Source organism: Entelurus aequoreus, linkage group LG23, assembly GCF_033978785.1.
Source record: "Entelurus aequoreus isolate RoL-2023_Sb linkage group LG23, RoL_Eaeq_v1.1, whole genome shotgun sequence".
Lineage (NCBI taxonomy): Eukaryota > Metazoa > Chordata > Actinopteri > Syngnathiformes > Syngnathidae > Entelurus > Entelurus aequoreus.
The window spans coordinates 6,128,533-6,152,290 of NC_084753.1; the positions used below are offsets into that span (position 1 = coordinate 6,128,533).

General features: G+C 39.5%; 3 protein-coding genes across 3 annotated transcripts in view; 1 reads left to right on the forward strand and 2 right to left on the reverse strand.

Annotated features, from left to right (window-relative positions):
• The window catches only part of LOC133641200 (uncharacterized), a 130,191-nt gene extending 128,352 nt beyond the window's left edge, over window positions 1-1,839 (reverse strand). Inside the window, exons 1-2 of the mRNA XM_062035133.1 lie at window positions 553-1,839; window positions 151-297 (exon numbers count right to left, since the gene is read on the reverse strand). Coding sequence (XP_061891117.1) covers window positions 151-196 — 46 coding nt within the window. The 5' untranslated portion in view covers window positions 197-297; window positions 553-1,839. The remainder of the gene's footprint in view (window positions 1-150; window positions 298-552) is intronic.
• LOC133640491 (potassium voltage-gated channel subfamily H member 4-like) lies at window positions 1,832-4,918 on the reverse strand. Its single transcript, XM_062033938.1, has 3 exons — window positions 4,639-4,918; window positions 3,393-3,587; window positions 1,832-3,297 (listed from the first exon to the last, which is right to left on the reverse strand). The coding sequence occupies exons 1-3, from the start codon at window positions 4,697-4,699 to the stop codon at window positions 3,230-3,232; spliced, it is 324 nt and encodes a 107-aa protein (XP_061889922.1). The 5' UTR covers window positions 4,700-4,918; the 3' UTR covers window positions 1,832-3,229.
• Window positions 4,919-23,629: 18,711 nt separating this feature from the next.
• The window catches only part of LOC133640490 (pro-opiomelanocortin-like), a 23,181-nt gene continuing 23,052 nt past the window's right edge, over window positions 23,630-23,758 (forward strand). Inside the window, exon 1 of the mRNA XM_062033937.1 lies at window positions 23,630-23,758. This exon is cut by the window's right edge and continues 95 nt beyond it. The gene's annotated coding sequence lies outside the window, so the exon portion shown is untranslated.

The window sequence follows — 23,758 nt, forward strand, 5'->3', positions numbered from 1 at the left end:
AAAAGTGCATGGTTGGAGTGATTAGGATGCTTGACAAGTTATGTAAATGGTGAATACTTGGTGGATGTCTGAAACTGAGCAGCACCAGCATCACTGACTACTGTGGCCAGCCTATGGATTCAAGTCATCAAGTGATGTGTGAGTAATTACTTTGATCTGCCAGTGGAGGTCTCGTGACTTTATTTGAAAACTCCATAAAACTGAATCTTCTCACAAAAAGGTCCTCAAGCGGTTCTTCAGTTCAGGTATGAAGTGGGAATTTCTTTGCCTGAGCATCCGCTATAGTCCATCCAGTATCTAACACAGAGGGATAGATAGCAAATATATTTTTAAATCTACAGTACATTCCAATCAAAATCTAGTGAATTGAAAAATGTTTTTGACCTACTACGCAAGTAGAAATTGCAGAGTAACCTGCTTTGTGACTTAAACAATTTTTGCCCCCCCCAAAAAAACCTGGCCAACATCTGTGTCCTTCATATTAAAAATGTAACAATTACTCCAACAATCATATTAAACATGAATCAACTTAAATTGATTTGATTTTCTTACATGATCCACTTTTTTGAAGAATCTTGGTAGTTTTGTCTCCATCCATCCATCCATTTCTACCGCTTTTCCCGTTCAGGGTCGCGGGGGTGCTGGAGCCTATCTCAGCTGCATTCGGGCGGAGGGCGGGGTACACCCTGGATAAGTCGCCACCTCATTGCAGGGCCAACACAGATAGACAGACAACATTCACACTCACATTCACACACTAGGGACCATTTAGTGTTGCCAATCCCCAGGTGCATGTCTTTGGAGGTGGGAGGAAGCCGGAGTACCCGGAGGGAACCCACGCAGTCACGGGGAGAACATGCAAACTCCGCACAGAAAGATCCCGAGCGCAGGATCGAACCCAGGACCTTCGTATTGGGAGGCAGACGCACTAACCCCTCTCCCACCGTGTCTCCTTCAAAATGTCAGAGTCAATGTAAGCCCGTCTTGCTTGGTAGTCAAGGTCCAAAAGCTGGGCAACATCCTTCTTGTTAGGTCTGGGCCTGGATTTGTATAGCTCCTGTAGAACTTTGTAGTGTTTGGCCTGGTTCTGTAGGCTCTCAGTACTTTCAGGCCCTATTGTTGAAATTAAATTAAAATCACTGTTTCAGTTTCTACCATTACAGTTTGAATAAAACATACACATATTCAAAGTTACTTACTTTTAGATGAATGGTTATAATAGCAACAGAGGTGGGTAGTAACGCGCTACATTTACTCCGTTACATCTACTTGAGTAACTTTTGGGATAAATTGTACTTCTAAGAGTAGTTTTAATGCAACATACTTTTACTTGAGTATATTTATAGAGAAGAAATGCTACTTTTACTCCGTTCCATTTATCTACATTCAGCTCGCTACTCGCTACTGATTTTTATCGATCGTTAATGCATGCTTTGTTTGTTTTGGTTTGTCAGACAGACCTTCAAAGTAGGATCTATCGCATGCCTGCGTTTCACCAATCACATGCAGTCACTGGTGACGTTTCACCAATCAAACAGAGCCAGGCGGTCACATGATTAACAAGCTTAAGCTTACATGAACTCAACAAAGCACATGGCGGTAAGTAACGTTAGTAGATATTTTGGCTGTCACCGTAGGCTGATGTTAGCTTCCCTGCTATGAATCACTGTCAAATGTACTGTACATCGTGTGGGGACATTTATTAACGCACTGCAGCCTCATAGACACACACACACACGCACAGTCGCGCGCCCGCCCACACACACACACACACACACACACACACACACACACACACACACACACACACACACACACACACACACACACACACACACACACACACACACACACACACACACACACACACACACACACACACACACACACACATGCATAGAAACACCAATCAGTGTGTTCCCAGATGCAGCCCACACCTATCAGTTTATGGTTTGCGTAAAGGCTAACTTGTTATTTTCCTTTGTAATCTCTGCCAACTGAGCCTATGGTGCTGTTAAGTTATTGTGGCTCAATTTTCCTTGATTTTTTTTATGTTAATGTATATTATTTAATATATATTATTGTTTGCTCTTGAACGCATCATAATTATCCCCTCAACTCCCCCCAAAATGGATTAACTCGCTGGAATAAAAAAGACAACGTAACATACATCCATAAACGTGGATGCATATGAAAAAGTGCAATATATTTATCTGTACAGTAACCCATGTATTTATTTATATCTGCACCTAATTGCTTTTTTATCCTGCACTACCATGAGCTAATGCAACAAAATGTTGTTCTTATCTGTACTGTAAAGTTCAAATTTGAATGACAATAAAAAGGAAATCTAAGTCTAAGTCCAAGTCTAAGTTTTAGTTGCTTAAGAGATATTCCTGGCTCTGAATTTGCTCATTGCTATTTTTTATGCATTATTTGTTGCCGTCATCATTAAACGAACAGGTTACTCATCAGTTACTCCAGACCTGGGCAAAATGAAGGCCCGGGGGCCACATGCGGCCGGTTAAGCGTTTCAATCTGGCCTGCCGGACATTCCCAAATAATTTTTTTTAGATGTTTAAGATGGAAAGTGTAGCTGCCATTATGATGTGCAGTCATGTTTTCTAACTATACAACTATACAAAGTATTTCAATGGTTGGATGATATACTAGTTACTATGGTAATCTAATTAGTTACTATGGTCATCTAATTGGTTACTATGGTCATCTAATTAATTACTATGGTAATCGACGTCACAGCAGCTCAGACGAGGCACCAAGCAGTGTGGGTGGGAAGCGTTTCCACAGACGCGGAAGGAGATTTTCACAACAAAGTTCTAAAGCTTTATATATCAGATTTTAGGTGGGTTTATTTTGTAACCTTCGCGTTCATATTTCACTGTTTGTTGCATTTTTGTTGCGTTTCACTTGATTGTAAAATATGTCGATCGAAAGGGGGTGTGACGTTCATATTTTGTCAATATTCAGTGTTTTATCGTTCATAGAAAAATGTAAAATTCCATTACGTTTTTTAAGGCGGTCTGTCATGACGTTTTTAGCATTCAATCAGACATTATTGTGAGGTTTTGTATTAGGGTTCCTAAAAATAGACATACCGGCCACCAGACATTTTTTTTTCTCTAAATGTGGCCCCCGAGTCAGAAATAATTGCCTAGGCCTGAGTTCATACTTGCCAACCCTCCTGGATTTTCCGGGAGACTCCCGAAATTCAGCACCTCTCCCGAAAACCTCCCGGGACAAATTTTCTCCCGAAAATCTCCCGATTTTCAGGCGGACCTGAGTGAGGACAGCCTTTTTTCACGTCCGCTTTCCCACGATGTAAACAGCGTGCCTGCCCAATCACGTTATTCCATACGAGGCGTCCGGCATACCGCCGATGAGCATGGTGCAGATGGAGAAGATCTTCTCGGCGTCCGTGTTGGCGCACACGTTGCCAAAGCCGACGCTGGTCAGGCTGCTGAGGGTGATGCAGAGGGCGGCGATGTACGAGCTGCGCACCGACGGGCCGCCGACCGTGTTGGTGACGTAGGGCATCTCCAGGCGTTTGCCCAGCTCATGGAGCCATCCTTGGGGAAGAGACAGGAGGACAACAGGGTGACAAGAAATAAATCATCCAGACTAGAGATCAATTGTATTATGTTTATCTTACCTAAAAATAAATATATTTATTAATAAAAAAAATTAAAAAATAAATACATTTTTACTATATTTTGCTAAAAACATCAAAATTAATTGTATTTTTATTTGTATTTTTTCTGACTCCTTATTACACCCAGCCATAGAATTATACATTAAAATAAACGTATTTGAAACAATTAATTTTAAATGATCATAATAATTCATTTAAAATGACCATATTTAATTATTAAAATAATTGCTTGTTTATCAACAACTTTAGCATTTCATTCATTACATTTTGAAGCTCTCAGAAGCCAAGTTATGTTTATATTCCTTAAGATTTATTTATGCAAGTTTTAAGTATCAATTATCTAAACACAGTTTTGTTTGTATATTTTCAGGATGTAGATATATATATGTAAATATATATATATATGAAATACTTGACTTGGTGAATTTTACCTGTAAATATACTCCTCCCCTCTTAACCACGCCCCCGCCCCCCACCTCCCGAAATTGGAGGTCTCAAGGTTGGCAAGTATGCCTGAGTTACTCAGTACTTGAGTAGTTTTTTCACAGCATACTTTTTACTTTTACTCAAGTAAATATTTGGGTGACTGCTCCTTACTTTTACTTGAGTAATACATCTCTAAAGTAACAGTACTCTTACTTGAGTACAATTTCTGGCTACTCTACCCACCTCTGATCACCCCCCTCCTTGCACCCCCATTTACAGCATCAACCATGCTAACATTAGCCAACTCAAAATATACTACATTTAAAGTAAGCTAACAGCCTACAAGTTGTTCCTTCAAACAGTTTGTGCGGATAAAGCAGTGTCATTCATCGTCATATCATTTTAAAGACGAGGCTTTTCTTGTAGCTGTTGCCTGTTTCTAGCCATTGTTTGGCTACAAGCCCGGTTTGTTTACAATTAGCATGTGAGAACTTCACAGTTAGCTTAACGCGCAAAGACATATAAAAGCGAATTAGCGTCACCTTTCAACACTGCAACTCTTGTAGGGTCCATGCTCGAACAAGCACGTCCATCTTCATCCATGGCGGAGTCACTTTAGAAGATTTACAACGACTCCAATTTCAAAAATGGCAAATGTGGACAGGTAGCCCTCTGAAACTTTTTTCTTCTTCTTTTTCAATTCATGGCGGGTCGCAACCAACGTTACAGGTGCATACCGCCACCTACTGTACTGGAGTGTGTGTGCTCCGGGTGAGTACTTAGGTTACAGACTATGTTGTTGTTGTTTTTTGTTTTTTTAAATCATTTTTTATTTTACAAACCTTTATTTATAGATTGCAACATTTACAAACAGTTGAGAAATAATAATCAAAATAAGTACAAAAACAGTACAAAACAGCGCCAGGGGGTTGTAAACTCAAAGTAACTAAAATAGAGTGCAATATATACGGTATATACACTACCGTTCAAAAGTTTGGGGTCACATTGAAATGTCCTTATTTTTGAAGGAAAAGCACTGTACTTTTCAATGAAGATAACTTTAAACTAGTCTTAACTTGAAAGAAATACACTCTATACCAGGGGTGGGCAATTAATTTTCACCGGGGGCCGCATAAGCAACCCGAGCACTGCTGGAGGGCCACACGACAATATTTCAATTAAATTTTGCTCAATATTATTTTTGATATACCGTAAGATAAATAATAATGATGATAATAATAATAATAATTAATAATAATAATAATAATTTAATTTAACCTAACTTAACTTTATACAAAAGCAGATTGCTTTTGATGGTCACTTTATCCTGCATTATCCAACATTTTTCCCCATCAGATTTGGACAACCATCTGTTGTTAAAAATAGTTTTTAATCATATTTATTTTATATTGTTTTTTATATTGGTTTTATATGTAATTGTTTTTTCTTTTTATTCAGTCATTGGTGGAGCTAAGGATAATATTTGAATATTGTTTGTAATATTGTTGTGCAGCACTTTGGAAACATTTTGTTGTTTAAATGTGCTATATAAATAAAGTGGATTGGATTGTCACACCTGCCAGCGTGTCCCAACACGCATTTACCTCTGTGAACAAGTCATTACCTGTGGTTGTCTCTTTAATTGACTGCATCAGAGCTCTCATCCAAAGTTAGCGAAAAACAGCCCATGTCTCCGGGCATTATCAGCGCAACAAAGTCCAATAAGCACTCCTTAATAAACTCTCCGTCAGAAAACGCCTTACTTTTTCTGGCGCTTTTGTGAGAAATGACGAAACTTGTCCTGACGGCTGCATCTCTGGGGGTGTGAAATATGGCACAAAGTCCTTGTTGGGTTTGCAGTTTTACCATCAACGCATCAGCCTCCCTTGCGCGCGCTTCATCAGACACATTCCGGTATTTTCCCTCGTGTTTCTTCGTGTAGTGGCGATTAAAATGATATTTAAACACAGCAAGCTGTGTACCACACATTAAGCACACGGCTTTACCATTAATTTATGTAAAGAAATACTTGGCAGTCCATGTGTTGTTGGAAACACGCCATTCGTCATCAACTTTTCTTTTTTTAGCGTCTCATCACTTGTCTCTATGCACCTTCACTCACAGGTTCCCCCCGGACATACGGCACAAATAACACATTTCAAAATAAAAGCAGCACAGTTGTATTGCGCGCACGACATAGATGTTTTTTAAACTTTATTTTGTAATTTGTAATTGCGCCGTTCAATTCACTCACAATCGCACACGCGCATACGTCCACACGGAAGTAATACAAATAACGCTTTTCAAAACAAAAGCAGCACCGTTGTATTGCACACTCGACATAGATACTTTTTTAAATTTATTTTGTAATTTATGATTGGCCTCACGCGGGCCGGACAGGGATGCGCAAAGGGCCGGATGCGGCCCGCGGGCCGTACAATGCCCAGGTCTGCTCTATACATTGCTAATGTGGTAAATGACTATTCTAGCTGCAAATGTCTGCTTTTTGGTGCAATATCTACATAGGTGTATAGAGGCCCATTTCCAGCAACTATCACTCCAGTGTTCTAATGGTACAATGTGTTTGCTCATTGGCTCAGAAGGCTAATTGATGATTAGAAAAGCCTTGTGCAATCATGTTCACACATCTGAAAACAGTTTAGCTCGTTACAGAAGCTACAAAACTGACCTTCCTTTGAGCAGATTGACTTTCTGGAGCATCACATTTGTGGGGTCAATTAAACGCTCAAAATGGCCAGAAAAAGAGAACTTTCATCTGAAACTCGACAGTCTATTCTTGTTCTTAGAAATGAAGGCTATTCCACAAAATTGTTTGGGTGACCCCAAACTTTTGAACGGTAGTGTAATTTTCCCACACTTTTTTTTTATTTGCGTGAAACAATTTTTCATGCTTTTTGACTCAAACTTTCATTTAATTTGATGCATGTTTTGGTCTAAAACGGATTCATGGGAAATAAATTGTTTGATTCATTTCAACAATGCAAAATAATACATTTATCATAATTAGAACATGAATCAGCAAACCTTCTGGCCACTAGATTGAACCCAATATGTCTGCCTTTAAGGGTGGTCAAACATTGATTTTTATTCGAATTATAATTCTTATTTATTCAAATCCTAAATCAATTTCAGAATTTTCAAAAATGTGTAAATAAAAAACTTTATTTTTTTTTACAGATTTTTGGAAATTTTGTCAATAATTTTTTGGGGAAAATGCTTATTTAGTCATTTAAAAAACAAAAAAAGAAACAACTTTTTTTAGGCCATATCTGCAAGGGCAGTAGTTTTCAAAGTTGTTTTTTCAAACCTCAGAAAACACTTGGCTCTCCAAGTACAAATATAATGACCAGTATTAAAATACAGTAGCTTAGTAGGCCTAGGTATTTGTTAAAAACAAGGCAGAGGTTTAAATGAACAAGTGTATTCAATATTTTTGGCCACTGTAACGTTACACACAGTTTGAACAGTAACACTGTGTTTGAATATTAAAAAATAAAACACTAATCAATTAATTAAATGATTATTTAGCATACCGCTAGATGGAGCAGATTGAGTTTCTGGAGCATCACATTTGTGGGGTCAATTAAACGCTCAAAATGGCCAGAAAAAGGGAACTTTCATCTGAAACTCGACAGTCTATTCTTGTTCTTAGAAATGAAGGCTATTCCACAAAATTGTTTGGGTGACCCCAAACTTTTGAACGGTAGTGTATGTTAGCTAACTAGACAATCAGATGGACAGAGGCTATACAGCATTATACAAGACTAAATTTAGTCTAGCTTTCCAACCCAATTTTGTGTAGCCCACCTTCGTGAAATGGCATCATGCCTTCAGTGTGCATATTGTATATAGTTCTCTGCAAACCTATGAAATGTTCTATTTTGTCTTCATTATTTTGTCAGAACGCTTCATTTGTCTGTGGAAATCACAAAGAAATCTTCTGGGGGAGGATGACCCCCCTACAGGGGTTTGCTTTACAAACTTTCAGCCCCACCTAAAACAAAATTCACCAACCGCCACTGATTATGATGCATTCTCATTTTAGGCAAAGTATAAGACAATACTTTCTGAACAGTATAATTGTAACCAGGAATAAGTCTTCAAGTAACAATATTCAAATACTTACATTGTTGGGTAAGACGGAATTTGGTTTTATTCTGAATCCAGTGAAACAGATTGGTGGTTTTAGCTGATATAAAGACTTTCATATATGTTTATGTTGAAGTATTTGACGCTTTTATCCAAAGTGACATACATCAAAAATACATATAAAGTGAAGTGTGTGAAGTGAATTACATTTATATAGCGCTTTTTCTCAAGTGACTCAAAGCGCTTTACATAGTGAAACCCAATATCTAAGTTACATTCAAACCAGTGTGGGTGGCACTGGGAGCAGGTGGGTAAAGTGTCTTGCCCAAGGACACAACGGCAGTGACTAGGATGGCGGAAGCGGGGATCGAACCTGCAACCCTCAAGTTGCTGGCACGGCCGCTCTACCAACCGAGCTATACCGCCCCAATATAAAACAATGACTGTAAACATGATCATTTAAGGGAAGAATGTAATACAACATATCAATACAAAGTGTCAAGACAGAATAAACTGTGCTGCTGCAGCAACAGAGATACAGTCTATAAGATATATAGATATCTAATGTATTCATGTTTATGTAGGATATAAGCATGTATATATAACCTAATCATATTGTTTCTTCAACTTAAAAATAGCTGAGCGTTTTTTCCCCCCTTCTCTGGGATTATATTCCCAGTTTTGATCTCGCACGTCTGGTCACTTATAGCATATAAGAATATTCTATTACTGTTCAGCAAACTATGAATAATAAAACATGTGTCCGTTATCATAGTTACACGTATGACAAAAAAATGATACAATTGTTGGATATGACTTTAAAGCATAACCAAGCATGCATCACTATAGCTCTTGTCTCAAAGTAGGTGTACTGTCACCACCTGTCACATCACACCCTGACTTATTTGGACTTTTTTGCTGTTTTCCTGTGTGTAGTGTTTTACTTCTTGTCTTGCGCTCCTACTTTGATGGCTTTTTCTTTTTTTTTTGGTATTTTCCTGTAGCAGTTTCATGTCTTCCTTTTGAGCGATATTTCCCGCATCTACTTTGTTTTAGCAATCAAGAATATTTCAGTTGTTTTTATCCTTCTTTGTGGTGACGTTGTTCATTGCCATGTCATGTTCGGATGTACATTGTGGACGCCGTCTTTGCTCCACAGTAAGTCTTTGCTGTCCTCCAGCATTCTGTTTTTGTTTACTTTCTAGCCAGTTCAGTTTTAGTCTCGTTCTGCATAGCCTTCCCTAAGCTTCAATGCCTTTTCTTAGGGGCACTCACCTTTTGTTTATTTTCGGTTTCAGCATTAGACACCTTTTTACCTGCACACTGCCTCCCGCTGTTTCCCACATCTACAAAGCAATTAGCTACCTGCTGCCACCTACTGATATGGAAGAGTATTACACGGTTACTCTGCCGAGCTCTAGACAGCACCGACACTCAACAACAACACGTCATTTGCAGACTATAATTACTGCTTTGCAAAATATATTTTTAACCCAAATAGGTAAAATTACATAATCTCCCACGGCACACTAGTGTGGTTGAAAAACACTATTAAGGATTTGATTACTTTATGATGTCTCAGGTGTGATTCACTACAATAGGGCCCCACAGCACACTGGATTCCAGTTCATTGAAATACCACAACACTGGACATTGTTCAGATAAGTTACATTTAAGAACTGGCACACAAAGCAACACTAGAGGGGATTGACTGGAGGTTCCATTACGGCGGTGGACGGAGGAGGGGAGGGGGTCTTAAACGGTGGCATTGTTGCGTGTGGACACGGATAAGGTTAGGTGGGATTTACCCTGGTAGTCTAGTTTAGTGTAAACGGGTCCTAAGTCTGCTTGCTACTTCCAATGTGTCTGTCATGAGGAAGTCGTCCTCCTTGATATTTATGCGAGCGAGTCTGATTTTGAGTTTCTGGCTGCAGCCAGGAAGCTGGTTGTGGAGAATTTCCCGGCTCTCGTGTGGTTTATGTGTGTTTTCCTCAATTTTGTAATTTTAAAAAAAGTCTTTAGTCAGGTTGTTTGCCTTATTTTTTAAATTTATTTTATTGCCTTTTGAGTGTTGCAAAGAGTAATTTGAGGTGATTATTAGGTTGTTTATCTTCCTTGGTTCTGCACTTTCAGCATTCAGAGTATCTGTGGTCTCTGTCTTTTTTTTTTCTTTTCTTTTTATAATGTCCTGCCCAGCTTCTCGGGCAAATCATATAGCAGATGTAGATGCCCATATCGGCTGTTCACATTTACTTTACAAACGAGAAGTGTAGGATACTTCTCTTGTTGCCTTATTTGTATTTTGACTTTATTAAATGTATTTATATTATCATTTGGTGCAGCCGGGCCGGAGCAGGAGGGGATAGAAAGAGAGAAAAAGGAAGACAGAGGGGGGAATTGTGGGGACAAGAGGGGGATTAGACAGAGAGACAAAAACAACAACAGCAAACACAACAACAACAACAACAACAACAACAGAGCAACATCAGCAAATACGACATGTACAAATATGATGGTAAAAGTAATAGCAAATAAGCAGTTAGCGAAAATTTTAAAAATAAAAATACAGAAATGACAATGAGCATTATTACACTTAAAATGGAGCAATATGAATACCAATAGAAATAGTGCTATTGATAATAAACAATACCAATACTTTACCTTTATTATCAACAATACAATTGTTCAAATGCAACAATACATATACGTAATGATAACTTGAGAAACGAAAGAATGCAGAAAAATGGAGGGGAAGAAAGAGAAGCAACCTACATTAACCTTGTAGATTGTTATAGTAACAATAGGTTAAGCTTTGTCAGTGTGCCATGTGTTATACCCAGTTTACCCTAGGGCAACAACGTTAATATATGTTTGATGAAACGTGATTATGTGCATGAGTGTATGTGTGCATATGTACTTGTATATGTACAGTATGTGTATGTGTGTGTACAGCGAATGTATATGTACAGTATGTGTATATGTGTGTACAGCGAATGTATATGTACAGTATGTGTATACAGTATGTGTGTTTGAACAGTGAATGTATATGTACAGTATATGTATGTGTGTGTTTGTACAGTGAATGTATATGTGTAGTATGTGTATGTGTGTGTTTGTACAGTGAGTGTATATGTACAGTATGTGTATATGTATGTTTTTACAGTGAATGTATATGTACAGTATGTGTATACAGTATGTTTGTATAATGAATGTGCGTGTGGATGTACGAACTTTGAGTGTGTAAATATGTACTGTATTTTTTTGTATATGTATGTGGGAGCGTAGGTACCTATGTATGTGTGTATGTATGTGTGTGAGTATATGTGAATCTGCATGTACAATACATTTGACTCCCAGTGTGTGCGGGAGCCAGAGTACGGCCCCAGCCTCCCCGAGAACCCATCTCACAAACAGTAGGTGTGGTGCCCAGGGAACCAGGGGCCACCGCCCCCACGCAGCCAAGACGGACAGCGACAGGAACCCCAGAGCCTGGCCCACCGTGCCGCCCACAAGGGCCAGCAGCAGGCCGCAGACAGACGCACCCGGCAGAGGACAAGGCACGAGAAAAGCAGGGGGCAGCCAGACCCCAAGCCAGCGAGAGACCGCACCCCACACGGACAGAAAGGCGGGACGCCCCGCCCGAGGGGCCCGGAGACCCCCCGCAACCGGACGGGAAGACCCCCCCCCCCACCCCCGGAGAGCGCGGCGAGGCCAGCCCACGGCCACCCCACCCAAGCCGGCCGCCACAGGACCACCCAGCACGGGGCCACAGGAACCACCCACCCCACCCGCAGGGACCCCAACGATGGAGATGGAACAACCAGCAACCGCCCCGCCGAGTCCCCCCCTGAGGTAGGGGAATAAATAAATAAAATAAATAAATAGATTATAATAATAATAATAATAATATTAATAAAATATATTTAAAAAAATAAGAATAAATAAATAATTAAATCTATTTATAAAAAAAAAAAATAAAAAAAAAGAATTAAAAGAAGATCACAGACATGCTGACACACAAGGTCGCTACCCCAACAACTGGCCGACTCGCGGCACCTCGGAATACCCTGCAGCACCAAGCTACCACAGTAGACGCAGGGACCAGACAAAGCAGGCCCCAACCAAGACGGGCACCCGGAAGGGATGGACGGTGGGACCCAGGAACTCCAGACACGCAGTCCGGATGCAGTAGCCTGAGGCGCCGACCCCCACCCGACAGGCAGGCCCAGAACGTACCCCCAGAAATATACATTCATATATATATATACATACACATAAACATACACATGTACACATACACACACATACACATGCATACACATGGTCTCTGTCTTTAATCCAGATTCATCCAAGGTTCGGTGCGGCCTTTGATCCTGACTGTTCTCACAGGAGCCATGTCGTTTAGTATGGTTAGGATTTTTGTTTTAAAGCAATTCCATGCACCGTCGACCATGTTGCCCGTGAGCACAGTGGACCAGTCCCACTCACCCAGTTTGAGGTTGACATTTTCACTGGAGTATGTTTTATTACTTATTCTGCCCGTCAGCCGTGTTGTTCTTTTAAGCCCTTTCATAGCGACCATAAAGGGTCTAAGTCATTAAAATGTTAAAAACAAGTCAAATTATTATTGTTATTTAACACTTACAGTAAATCTCTACAGCAGGGGTCACCAACGCTGTGCCCGCGGGCACCAGGTAGCCCGTAAGGACCAGATGAGTAGCCCGCTGGCCTGTTCTAAAAATAGCTCAAATAGCAGCACTTACCAGTGAGCTGCCTCTATTTTTTAAATTGTATTTATTTACTAGCAAGCTGGTCTCGCTTTGATCAACATCTTTAATTCTAAGAGAGACAAAACTCAAATAGAATTTGAAAACCCAAGAAAATATTTTAAAGACTTGGTCTTCACTAACTGACAAAGAAACAGATAACAGATTTGGTGTCCAGTTCAAAGTGTGACATGATCTATTTAAAAATTTGAGAGTTGACTTTTGTATTTTACATGAGTTATTATTTGTACAAACATGGTGCAAAGTAATTCAGGATTTGTTCAAAAATGTTAGTGGCTAGCTAGTTAAAATGGGATATTGTGATTTCACAAGACTGTCTTAGAAGTGATCATTTGAAAATGTTCAATTTGAAAAATGTGCACTTAGAGGAAATATAAAAATAAAGTGTTGAATATTGATATTTATCTGTTTCTATATATATTTATTGTGAAAAATCATTAAGATGATCAGTGTTTCCACAAAGATAAATATAATTAATTATTAAAAATAACAGAGTTAAAGGTAAATTGAGCAAATTGGCTATTTCTGGCAATTTATTTAAGTGTGTATCAAACTGGTAGCCCTTCGCATGAATCAGTACCCAAGAAGTAGCTCTTGGTTTCAAAAAGGTTGGTGACTCCTGATCTACAGTATATCAACTTCAGGTTGATATACAATTTAAAAAACCCAAAAGGTTTTATGCCTTTTCTGTCAAGACAACTTTGTTTTTTATAATAAAAGTGAAATATGCCGTATTTCCCCCACTGCCCAAAACCTTCAGAAAGCAATGTTTGATGTGAAGTAATTAGAGCCTTAAAAACATCAATAATGCAAGACACCATTGATATTAATTCATTGTTATTTTTGAGTAATCACAGTGAAAATATTAATAAAATCCCATTGAATATATTTAGGATACAAAAGGTGCCCCACTCATAAAGTGATACATTTGTATTAGGTTTTTTTTTTTACTTTCAACACTTAAGTTACGAGATCAACTTCAGGGGCCGTACTTATCAAGCTTCTTAGAGTGCCATTTTACACTTAAGTCCTGAGAATTTGCGAAATTTAGTCCTACTCTCAAACTTAAGAATAAAAGCTTTTTATCAACGTTCTTAAGTCTAAGAATCACTCCTACTCTCCACGATATTTAAGAGACCTTCAGAGGTGTCTTAAGTGGTTAGGAGTTGCCAGCAGGGGGTGGCACTGAGGCGAGAGAGACGTGCGCGAACATTCAGGGAACGGAACAATGTTTTGGTTTTTTTTGATGACGAGCAGCTGATCAAACGGTATCGTTTAGACAGAGCGGATATTATTTTTGTCACAGATTTAATACTTTTCGATTCCTTGTTAATTTCTGCATGTGTCTGCAGTGGGCTAGTATATATGGAGCCACCCACACAAGTTTCAAATTAGTTGCCTAATTAATGAATTGGAAAGAAAATGTTATGACAGTAGCGTATGTGTGTGGCCGTGAGGTGAGTGACGTCAGTGAGTGTGTGGGCGAGAGAAGAGAGGGAGCGGTAGCGTGAGTGCCGGCGGGGACTAGTTTGTTTTGTATTATTTTGTAGTTTATTGTCAAAATATACACTCCCATTGTCCACTTAAATATTTCCAAGATATTTCTTTATTCTTAGACAACGGATTCCCTTCCGTGATTGGTCATTTCTATGGACACAGAAATGACGTCACCTAAAATTCCGTTTACGGCACATAGTAATGTCGTAATTCAGCTCTGAGTGTGACACTTAAGATTCAGTCCGACACTTCGCTGAAAGTGTGAGTAAGACGCTTGATAACTAACTTTTAAGTGCAGCTTTCAGCGAAAAATTTATTTACTCTTAAGTCAACTCTTAGCAGACTTCTTAGGAATAATTCTAAGAAGCTTGATAAGTACGGCCCCAGATATATCTGTCCATTTTACGTTTAAACTATTATTTTGTTTGTTTTATGCTCTTTTGTCAAAGAAAACATTGATGTTTTTGTATGGCAACCACACAATATGTGCAATATTTTCCACATAAAACATTTTTAAAGTGAAATATTTGAAATAATTGGAGCCTTGAATAGGTCAATAATTCATTATAACATTGTGTTTTTTGGTTGTTGTTTTTTGAGCAATGGCAAAAAAAGAAAAATAAAGATAGACAAAAGAAGAAAAAAAACATTGCAACTTTTTCTACTTAGATTTCACCTCATTCTACTTTTTTAATGTTTATTTTTTATTTTTGCAATAGAATTTCCAGAATGTGTGGCGGGCCGGTAAACAATTAGCTGCGGGCCGCACTTTGGACACCCCTGCTCTACAGCATTGGACTACTACTACTAAATGTGTGTATAAATGGGGAACAGGGAGTATATACATGTGTTGGCAATTGCTATGAAATGGAAAAGAGGTTTGGATTGAATAAGCTCGGCTTCTTCCTACTCCTTTTTGAAACATGTTGCAACAAGAAACTGAAAAGATTTGGTCTATCATCTTATGACTGTATGCATGTTTGAAATAAACTGGAACCACGAACCATATTTATTTTATATCTGGAGCATTAAAACTGTTTACGACTTTCAACATAATGAGAGCCTGAAATATAACCTCCGTAGTCACCTTTAGACTCTTTATATCCAATATAGTGATGTTGCATGAGGCTGAGCCAATCAGGGGCCACAATACTGAACCGCACAGTCTGAGTGATTTGGTCTCATCTACTGGCCAATACTACTGTAGTACTGATCATTTTAGTTCATTTAGCCATTTTTATGCTTGAAATTGCAAAATTGAGGCCAAAAATATGTACAAAACCCAAAACCAGTGAAGTTGTCAAGTTGTGTAAATGGTAAATAAAAAGAGAATACAATGATTTGCAAATCCTTTTCAACTTATATTCAATTGAATAGACTGCAAAGACAAGATACTTCACGTTCGAACTGGAAAACTTGTGTTATTTTTAGCAAATATTAGCTCAGTTGGGATTTGATGCCTGCAACATGTTTCAAAAAAAGCTGGCACAAGTGGCAAAAAAGACTGAGAAAGTTGAGGAATGCTCATCAAGCACTTATTTGGAACATCCCACAGGTGAACAGGCTAATTGGGAACAGGTGGGTGCCATGATTGGGTATAAAAGCAGCTGCCATGAAATGCTCAGTCATTCACAAACAAGGATGGGGCGAGGGTCACCACTTTGTCAACAAATGCCTGAGCAAATTGTTGAACAGTTTAAGAACAACATTTCTCAACCAGCTATTGCAAGGAATTTAGGGATTTCACCATCTACGCTCCGTAATATCATCAAAAAGTTCAGAGAATCTGGAGAAATCACTGCACGTCAGCGATGATATTACGGACCTTCGATCCCTCAGGCGGTACTGCATCAAAAAGCAACATCAGTGTGTAAAGGATATCACCACATGGGCTCAGGAACACTTCAGAAAACCACTGTCAGTAACTACAGTTCGGTAAGTGCAAGTTAAAACTCTACTAAGCAAAGCGAAATACATTTATCAACAACACCCAGAAATGCCGCCGGCTTTGCTGGGCCCGAGCTCATCTAAGATGGACTGATACAAAGTGGAAAAGTGTTCTGTGGTCTGACGAGTCTACATTTCAAATTGTTTTTGGAACCTGTGGATGTCGTGTCCTCCGGACCAAAGAGGAAAAGAACCATCTGGGCTGTTATAGGCTCAAAAGTTTAAAGTGTAAAAGCCAGCATGTGTGATGGTATGGGGGTGTATTAGTGCCGAAAGACATGGGTAACTTACACATCTGTGATACAGGAGCAACATATGTTGCCATCCAAGCAACGTTACCATGGACGCCCCTGCTTATTTCAGCAACACAATGCCAAGCCACGTGTTACATCAACGTGGCTTCATAGTAAAAGAGTGCGGGTACTAGACTGGCCTGCCTGTAGTCCAGACCTGTCTCCCATTGAAAATGTGTGGCACCTAAAATAGCACAAGGGAGACCCCCGGACTGTTGAACAACTTAAGCTGTACATCAAGCAAGAATGGGAAAGAATTCCACCTGAGAAGCTTCAAAAATGTGTCTCCTCAGTTCCCAAACCTTTACTGAGTGTTGTTAAAAGGAAAGGCCATGTAACACAGTGGTAAAAATGCCCCTGTGCATACTTTTTTGCAATGTGTTGCTGCCGATAAATTCTAAGTTAATGATTATTTGCAAAAAAAAATGTAAGTTTCTCAGTGTGAACATGAAGTATCTTGTCTTTGCAGTCTATTCAATTGAATATAAGTTGAAAAGGATTTGCAAATCATTGTATTCTGTTTTTATTTACGAATTACACAACGTGCCAACTTCACCCGTTTTGGGTTTTGTAGAATATGTTTGAAAAACAAATCCGCTATAGAGTGAAGCGCAAACAAAGCAGAATGTGGCAGGGGGCAACTTTTTTTGTCCAAAAAGCGTGATTGACGAGCATTAGTCTTTTCTTTGGAGAAACTTTTTAAATAATTCATAATTAGTTATATTCTTGAAATAGTACAATTTCTTCTCATCGTGTTACAACTTTTTTCTTGCGATACTGCATTAAGACTTTATGATTGTATGACTTTTTTTCCCCTATGATTATTTGAATAAATTGTTACTATTAACTCGATGTATTACTACTACTACTACCTTCTAATTACTGACTACAAGATGGAAAACATCGATATTATTGCGGTGCTTAGAATGTAGCTCACAATATATTATGTTACAAGATTGATTTATTGAAGGAAATGACGTGTTGTTGCGTTACATAAAAGAAGGAGGCGGAACCTTTCAACGAGTGTGTGTGTGTGTGTGTGTGTGTGTGTGTGTGTGTGTGTGTGTGTGTGTGTGTGTGTGTGTGTGTGTGTGTGTGTGTGAGTCAGGTGTGATGAAGTTTCCACTTGGGGATGAGCACCTTCCCAAAAAACAATAACATCCAATTGATTTGCACACCTGACATGTGCCAGGAAGTACATGACCTTTAAGGGATCGAGAGGAGGGAGAAACTAATGTGAGGCTGCATTTACACTTGTAGACAAAAATAATCATAATTTATATATTTATATATAAAAAAAAATAAGTTGATGCGGTTCACTTTGCGTTCATACTGGGTTTTTTTTTTTTGTACATTGGAATGTGCAATAAATAAATCAGTGATGCCCAACAGCTGATTATTTATTTACTCTGAATAATGTCCGTACCTTTCTTCAGGCAAACCAGTAGTGTATTTTCCGGACCATAAGGCGCACTACCGATGAAAGGTCTATTTTCGATCTTTTTTCATATATAAGCAGGCCCGGCCCTAACCAATCTGGCGCCCTGGGCAAGATTTTAGGTGGCACCCCCCCCTCCACATCGGCAGTGAAGTGTATATACTCACAAGAAACCGAATAGCTTTGTCTTTGACCTTTTTTTTTACTTAAAGAAAGCAAATTAACAATCAGAATAGTTAACAAGATTTAAAAAAAAAAGGATAAATAAATGAATACAAAAAATAAAAAATGAATATATGAAATACAATATTTTTTACATACATAAACACAAAATAAAACGTGTCAACAAGTTGCATAAAATACATTAAAAATACAATATAAATAAGGCACTGCACAAAACAAGATATCAAACCAGTATGACTTTAACAACTATATTACAAAAAAAGGGGATCCTACAGAGTTCTCTATTTGTGCTTTTTAATATTGCATTAACTAGAATGACTTACAAATGACTGTACACCAGGAAGTACTGTAATTACCTAACGTTACATTATTATTTTCCATAACAATTTAGCCCCCTCCACAATATTAACCCGACGTTAAAACAGAACTAGCTATTTATTGATTAGCAATTGCCGAATCAGGTAACATTAGCTTAATGCTAAAAAGCCAGGTTACTATCACATTCTGTAACAGACAAATAATTTCATGTAGGCTAACGTTACCTACCTGCTACCCCTGTCTTTTTCTCGTTTCTCCTCTTCTTTTCTCTTTTTTCTTCCCCGGGCACCTGACAGTTTTGGCCGTTTTGACATCTTGTGTTGATTTTTTGATGCGGTGACGTCCATAAAGAGTCATGATACGGGGAGGGAGGGGGCGCACCGTGCCGGGGGGAGGGGCATCGTAATGTTGTAACAAATAATATTTCTATTAAATAGTCTTTACTTTGCATTTTAATTAACGTGGGATTATTTCATGTATTTAGAAATAATAGTACCAACTTTTTTTTTTTCCCCCTCCAACATTTGTGGCACTGGCGTGGCGCCCCCTGATGGACGGCGCCCTTAGCATTTGCCTATACGGTCTATGCCACGGGCCGGCCCTGTATATAAGGCACACCGGTTTATAGGTCGCATTAAAGGAGTCATTTTATTATTATTTTTTTCTATTTGTAAAAGACTTCCTTGTGGTCCACATAACATGTAATGGTGGTTCTTTGGTCAAAATGTTGCATAGATGATGTTTTACACATCATCAGGATGCGCCGTTTTGTGGGCGGTCTTATTTACGTGGCTCACCTTCGACAGCGTCTTCTCCCCGTCATCTTTGTTGTAGCGGTGTAGCGTGCAAGGACGGGAGTGGAAGAAGTGTCAAAAGATGGAGCTAACTGTTTTAATACCATACCATACCAACTTTATTTATGAAGCCCTTTAAAAACAACCACAGTTGAAAAACAAAGGGCTGTACACCACAAAGGAATAAAGGCAAAGGACAGACTAAAAAATAAAAGAGCCCAGGGGAAGTAAATAAATAGAAAAGAGCAGTGGTCCTAAAACTGAGCCCTGTGGGACCCCACATGTTAAGGGAGCAACAGAAGATTCAGAACCAGCAACATTTACAGAGAAGGTCCTGTTAGTCAAATATGACTTCAGCCAACTCAGGGCAGTACCACAGATGCCCACTTGATGTTGTAGGCGGCTAATTCAAATATTATGGTCCACCGTATCAAATGCTGCTGTTAGATCGAGTAAAACTAAAATCACATAATCACCTAAGTCTGTTGCTCGAAAGATGTCATTAAAAAGCCTTACTAATGCTGACTCGGTACTATGGAGGGGTTTAAATCCAGACTGAAAGACTTCTAAAATATCAGAGTCCTCTAAAAAAGTGTTTAACTGGGTAAAAACAATCTTCTCCAAGATTTTGGAGAGAAAAGGCAGCTTAGAAATGGGTCTAAAATGGGCTAAAACTGAACTGTCCAGACCAGGGGCCGTACTTATCAAGCTTCTTAGAATTACTCCTAAGAAGTCTGCTAAGAGTTGACTTAAGAGTAAATACATTCTTCGCTGAAAGCTGCACTTAAAAGTTAGTTATCAAGCATCTTACTCACACTTTCAGCGAAGTGTAGGACTGAATCTTAAGTGTCACACTCAGAGCTGAATTACGACATTACTATGTGCCGTAAACGCAATTTTAGGTGACGTCATTTCTGTGTCCATAGAAATGACCAATCACGGAAGGGAATCCGTTGTCTAAGAATAAAGAAATATCTTGGAAATATTTAAGTGGACAATGGGAGTGTATATTTTGACAATAAACTACAAAATAATACAAAACAAACTAGTCCCCGCCGGCACTCACGCTACCGCTCCCTCTCTTCTCTCGCCCACACACTCACTGACGTCACTCACCTCACGGCCACACACATACGCTACTCTCATAACATTTTCTTTCCAATTCATTAATTAGGCAACTAATTTGAAACTGGTGTGGGTGGCTCTATATATACTAGCCCACTGCAGACACATGCAGAAATCAACAAGGAATCGAAAAGTATTAAATCTGTGACAAAAATAATATCCGCTCTGTCTAAACGATACCGTTTGATCAGATGCTCGTCATCAAACAAATCCAGAACATCGTTCCGCTCCCTGAATGTTCACGCACGTCTCTCTCGCCTCAGTGCCATCCCCTGCTGGCAACTCCTAACCACTTAAGACGCCTCTGAAGGTCTCTTAAATATCGTGGGGAGTAGGAGTGATTCTTAGACTTAAGAACGTTGATAAAAAGCTTTTATTCTTAAGTTTGAGAGTAGGACTAAATTTCGCAAATTCTCAGGACTTAAGTGTAAAATGGCCCTCTAAGAAGCTTGATAAGTACGGCCCCAGGTTTCTTTAAAAGCGGTTGAACCACGGCGTGTTTAAAACTGGTAGGAACCACACCAGAAAACAGACTGCTATTTAAAATGTTAAGAGCAGGCTGCCCTATGCAAGAAAACACTTGTTTAAAAAATGTAGGAGGGACAGCATCATGGGGGGAACCTGAGGGCTTCATAGGATTAGTTAACTCTTGTAACTGCCGCAGAGTCACTTGCTCAAACTGATTAAAAACAGCAGAGTAGTTAGACGGGACAGAAGGGTCAGAGGTCGGAACAGAGATGAGAGCCCTCGTTGTGGCAATCTTATCAATAAAGTACTTTAAAAAGGCATTGCACAATTCAGAGGAGGGTTCCAAACATGTAGGCTGAGGGGCATTAAGAACAGAGTCAATGGTTTTGAATAAAACACGAGGGTCAAGACTATTTGAGGCAATAACGTTTGTCAAATGTTCTCTTTTTGCCTCTTTTACTGTGCTCTGATATCCATGCCAACAGTCCTTTAAAATCTGGAGTGACACCTGAAGCTTGTCCTTCTTCCACCTGCGTTCAGCTTTGCGGCACTCACGTCTGATCGCACGCCTTAATGACATTCACACTTTACTTCAATCAATAACGGAGCACCATCTTCTCATCCGGAAACAACAACAACGCCGGAAATGTGTCCCGTGAAAAACCGTCCGACCGGAACTCTCTAATAACTAAAGTTCCTTGGGTGAATAATGTCAACTCACTACACCGGTATGTTTTAGCGCTTTCATGGCGAGTTTACTGACAGATATAAGTAAGAACTTTACACTACTTTATATTAGAAATGGCAACAGTGGAGGATGAATGTCCCATAACAAGAAGATAGAAGAAAAGAAGAAGTTTATTGACTATGTTGGACTAAAAAGGCGGAGGTGCGCAAATTTTCAGGACTTATGCATACCCCAAATACAGATCTGGCACGGTTTGGTTGCAGCTTGCTGCGCGGTTCGTTCTCCCGGGATGCAAACGGACGACTCCGGACAGGACTTGCAGGTAGGAACATGATTTAATCTTCGAAAATCAACAAAGCACCAAAAACGGAAAAACAACACAAAGGAAGAAAGTGCCGATCGCACCGGATGCTAGAGCTAACACTTAGCATAGACTAGAGATAGGAATACTCACGTAACAGAAGCGTGACGCAAACAAAGAAGCCAGACCGACTGACTGGCAAAGGCAGCGTCCCGAACACAAGAGGCAGGTGCAAATAATACGTAGCCATGGTAACAACTCAGAGGTGCACAAACAGGAACTAAAGGAGTCCAAAACTAACAGAAAACACAAAACATGATCCGGACCACGGATCATGACAAGTTCAGCAGGTACCAGAAGGTAAGAAAAGTTGTTTTTGCATAATATTGCAAAACAAATTGCCAGATAATATGTCTTACCTTATACACACACCATAATAATACTGGTATGTTGAAGCACAGTACAATACATCAAGCGGTGTGGCTTCATAGCTTACCAAAGGCGCAAAGTGTAAAAGGCAGCATGTGTGATGGTATGGGGGTGTATTAGTGCCCAAGACATGGGTAACTTACACATCTGTGAAGGCACCATTAATGCTGAAAGGTACATACAGCTTTTGGAGCAACGTATGTCGCCATCCAAGCAACGTTACCATGGACGCCCCTGCTTATTTCAGCAAGACAATGCCAAGCCACGTGTTACATCAACGTGGCTTCATAGTAAAAGAGTGCGGGTACTAGACTGGCCTGCCTGTAGTCCAGACCTGTCTCCCATTGAAAATGTGTGAAGCCTAAAATAGCACAAGGGAGACCCCCGGACTGTTGAACAACTTAAGCTGTACATCAAGCAAGAATGGGAAAGAATTCCACCTGAGAAGCTTCAAAAATGTGTCTCCTCAGTTCCCAAACCTTTACTGAGTGTTGTTAAAAGGAAAGGCCATGTAACACAGTGGTGAACATGCCCTTTCCCAACTACTTTGGCACGTGTTGCTGGCTAGTTTATGAGTTTGAACATCAAATATGTTGTCTTTGTAGTGCATTCAACTGAATATGGGTTGAAAAGGATTTGCAAATCATTGTATTCCGTTTATATTTACGTCTAACACCATTTCCCAACTCATATGGAAACGGGGTTTGTATTTGAGAAATCGGACTAATTTAGTGCAAGGACAAGTGAGACATTAAGAACTTTCGGAAAAATATGCCATTATATTCTTAACAATGACGGAGCAGGAAGTGGCTGGGTAAAAAAAAAAAAAAAAAAAAATTCCCGTAGAGCAAACTGTCGTTCATTCATTTACTTCGTACATACTCTTCTCTACGAAAAACGCTGAGCACTCCAAAATGTCACCGGTTGGGGAAGGATGCTTAAAAGCTTTTAAATGGCTGCCGGAAGTTGAAGGTTAATCCTCCAGGGGCGCTTCACCTGTTTTGTAACGTGGGCTGAGCCATTGGATTAAAAAAAAAAAAGAAAAAAAGACGTGGGATGGACTTCTTGCACACACACACACAAACACACACACACACACACACACACACACACACAGACACACACACACACACACACACACACAGTGATACATTCTTCCCCGCCCACAGCGAGTAGGAGATCCCTTACTTCCATCACACCCCGAGGCCTTGAGACTCCAAAGCTCCATGAGTCTATAAAAAGAGCGTTTCTTCCCAGAAGACTTGGCAGCAGAACCTTTTTGAG

What these genes read in the sequence shown, in the direction of transcription:
- LOC133640491 (XM_062033938.1), bottom strand. Translation starts at nt 4,699, where the DNA reads ATGGATGAAGATGGACGTGCTTGTTCGAGCATGGACCCTACAAGAGTT. An exon ending in AAGAGTTGCAGTGTTGAAAG is followed by an intron (nt 3,588 to 4,638) that starts GTGACGCTAATT and finishes CTCTTCCCCAAG; the next exon opens with GATGGCTCCATGAGCTGGGC. An exon ending in CTGCACCATGCTCATCGGCG is followed by an intron (nt 3,298 to 3,392) that starts GTATGCCGGACG and finishes GTCCTCACTCAG; the next exon opens with GTCCGCCTGAAAATCGGGAG.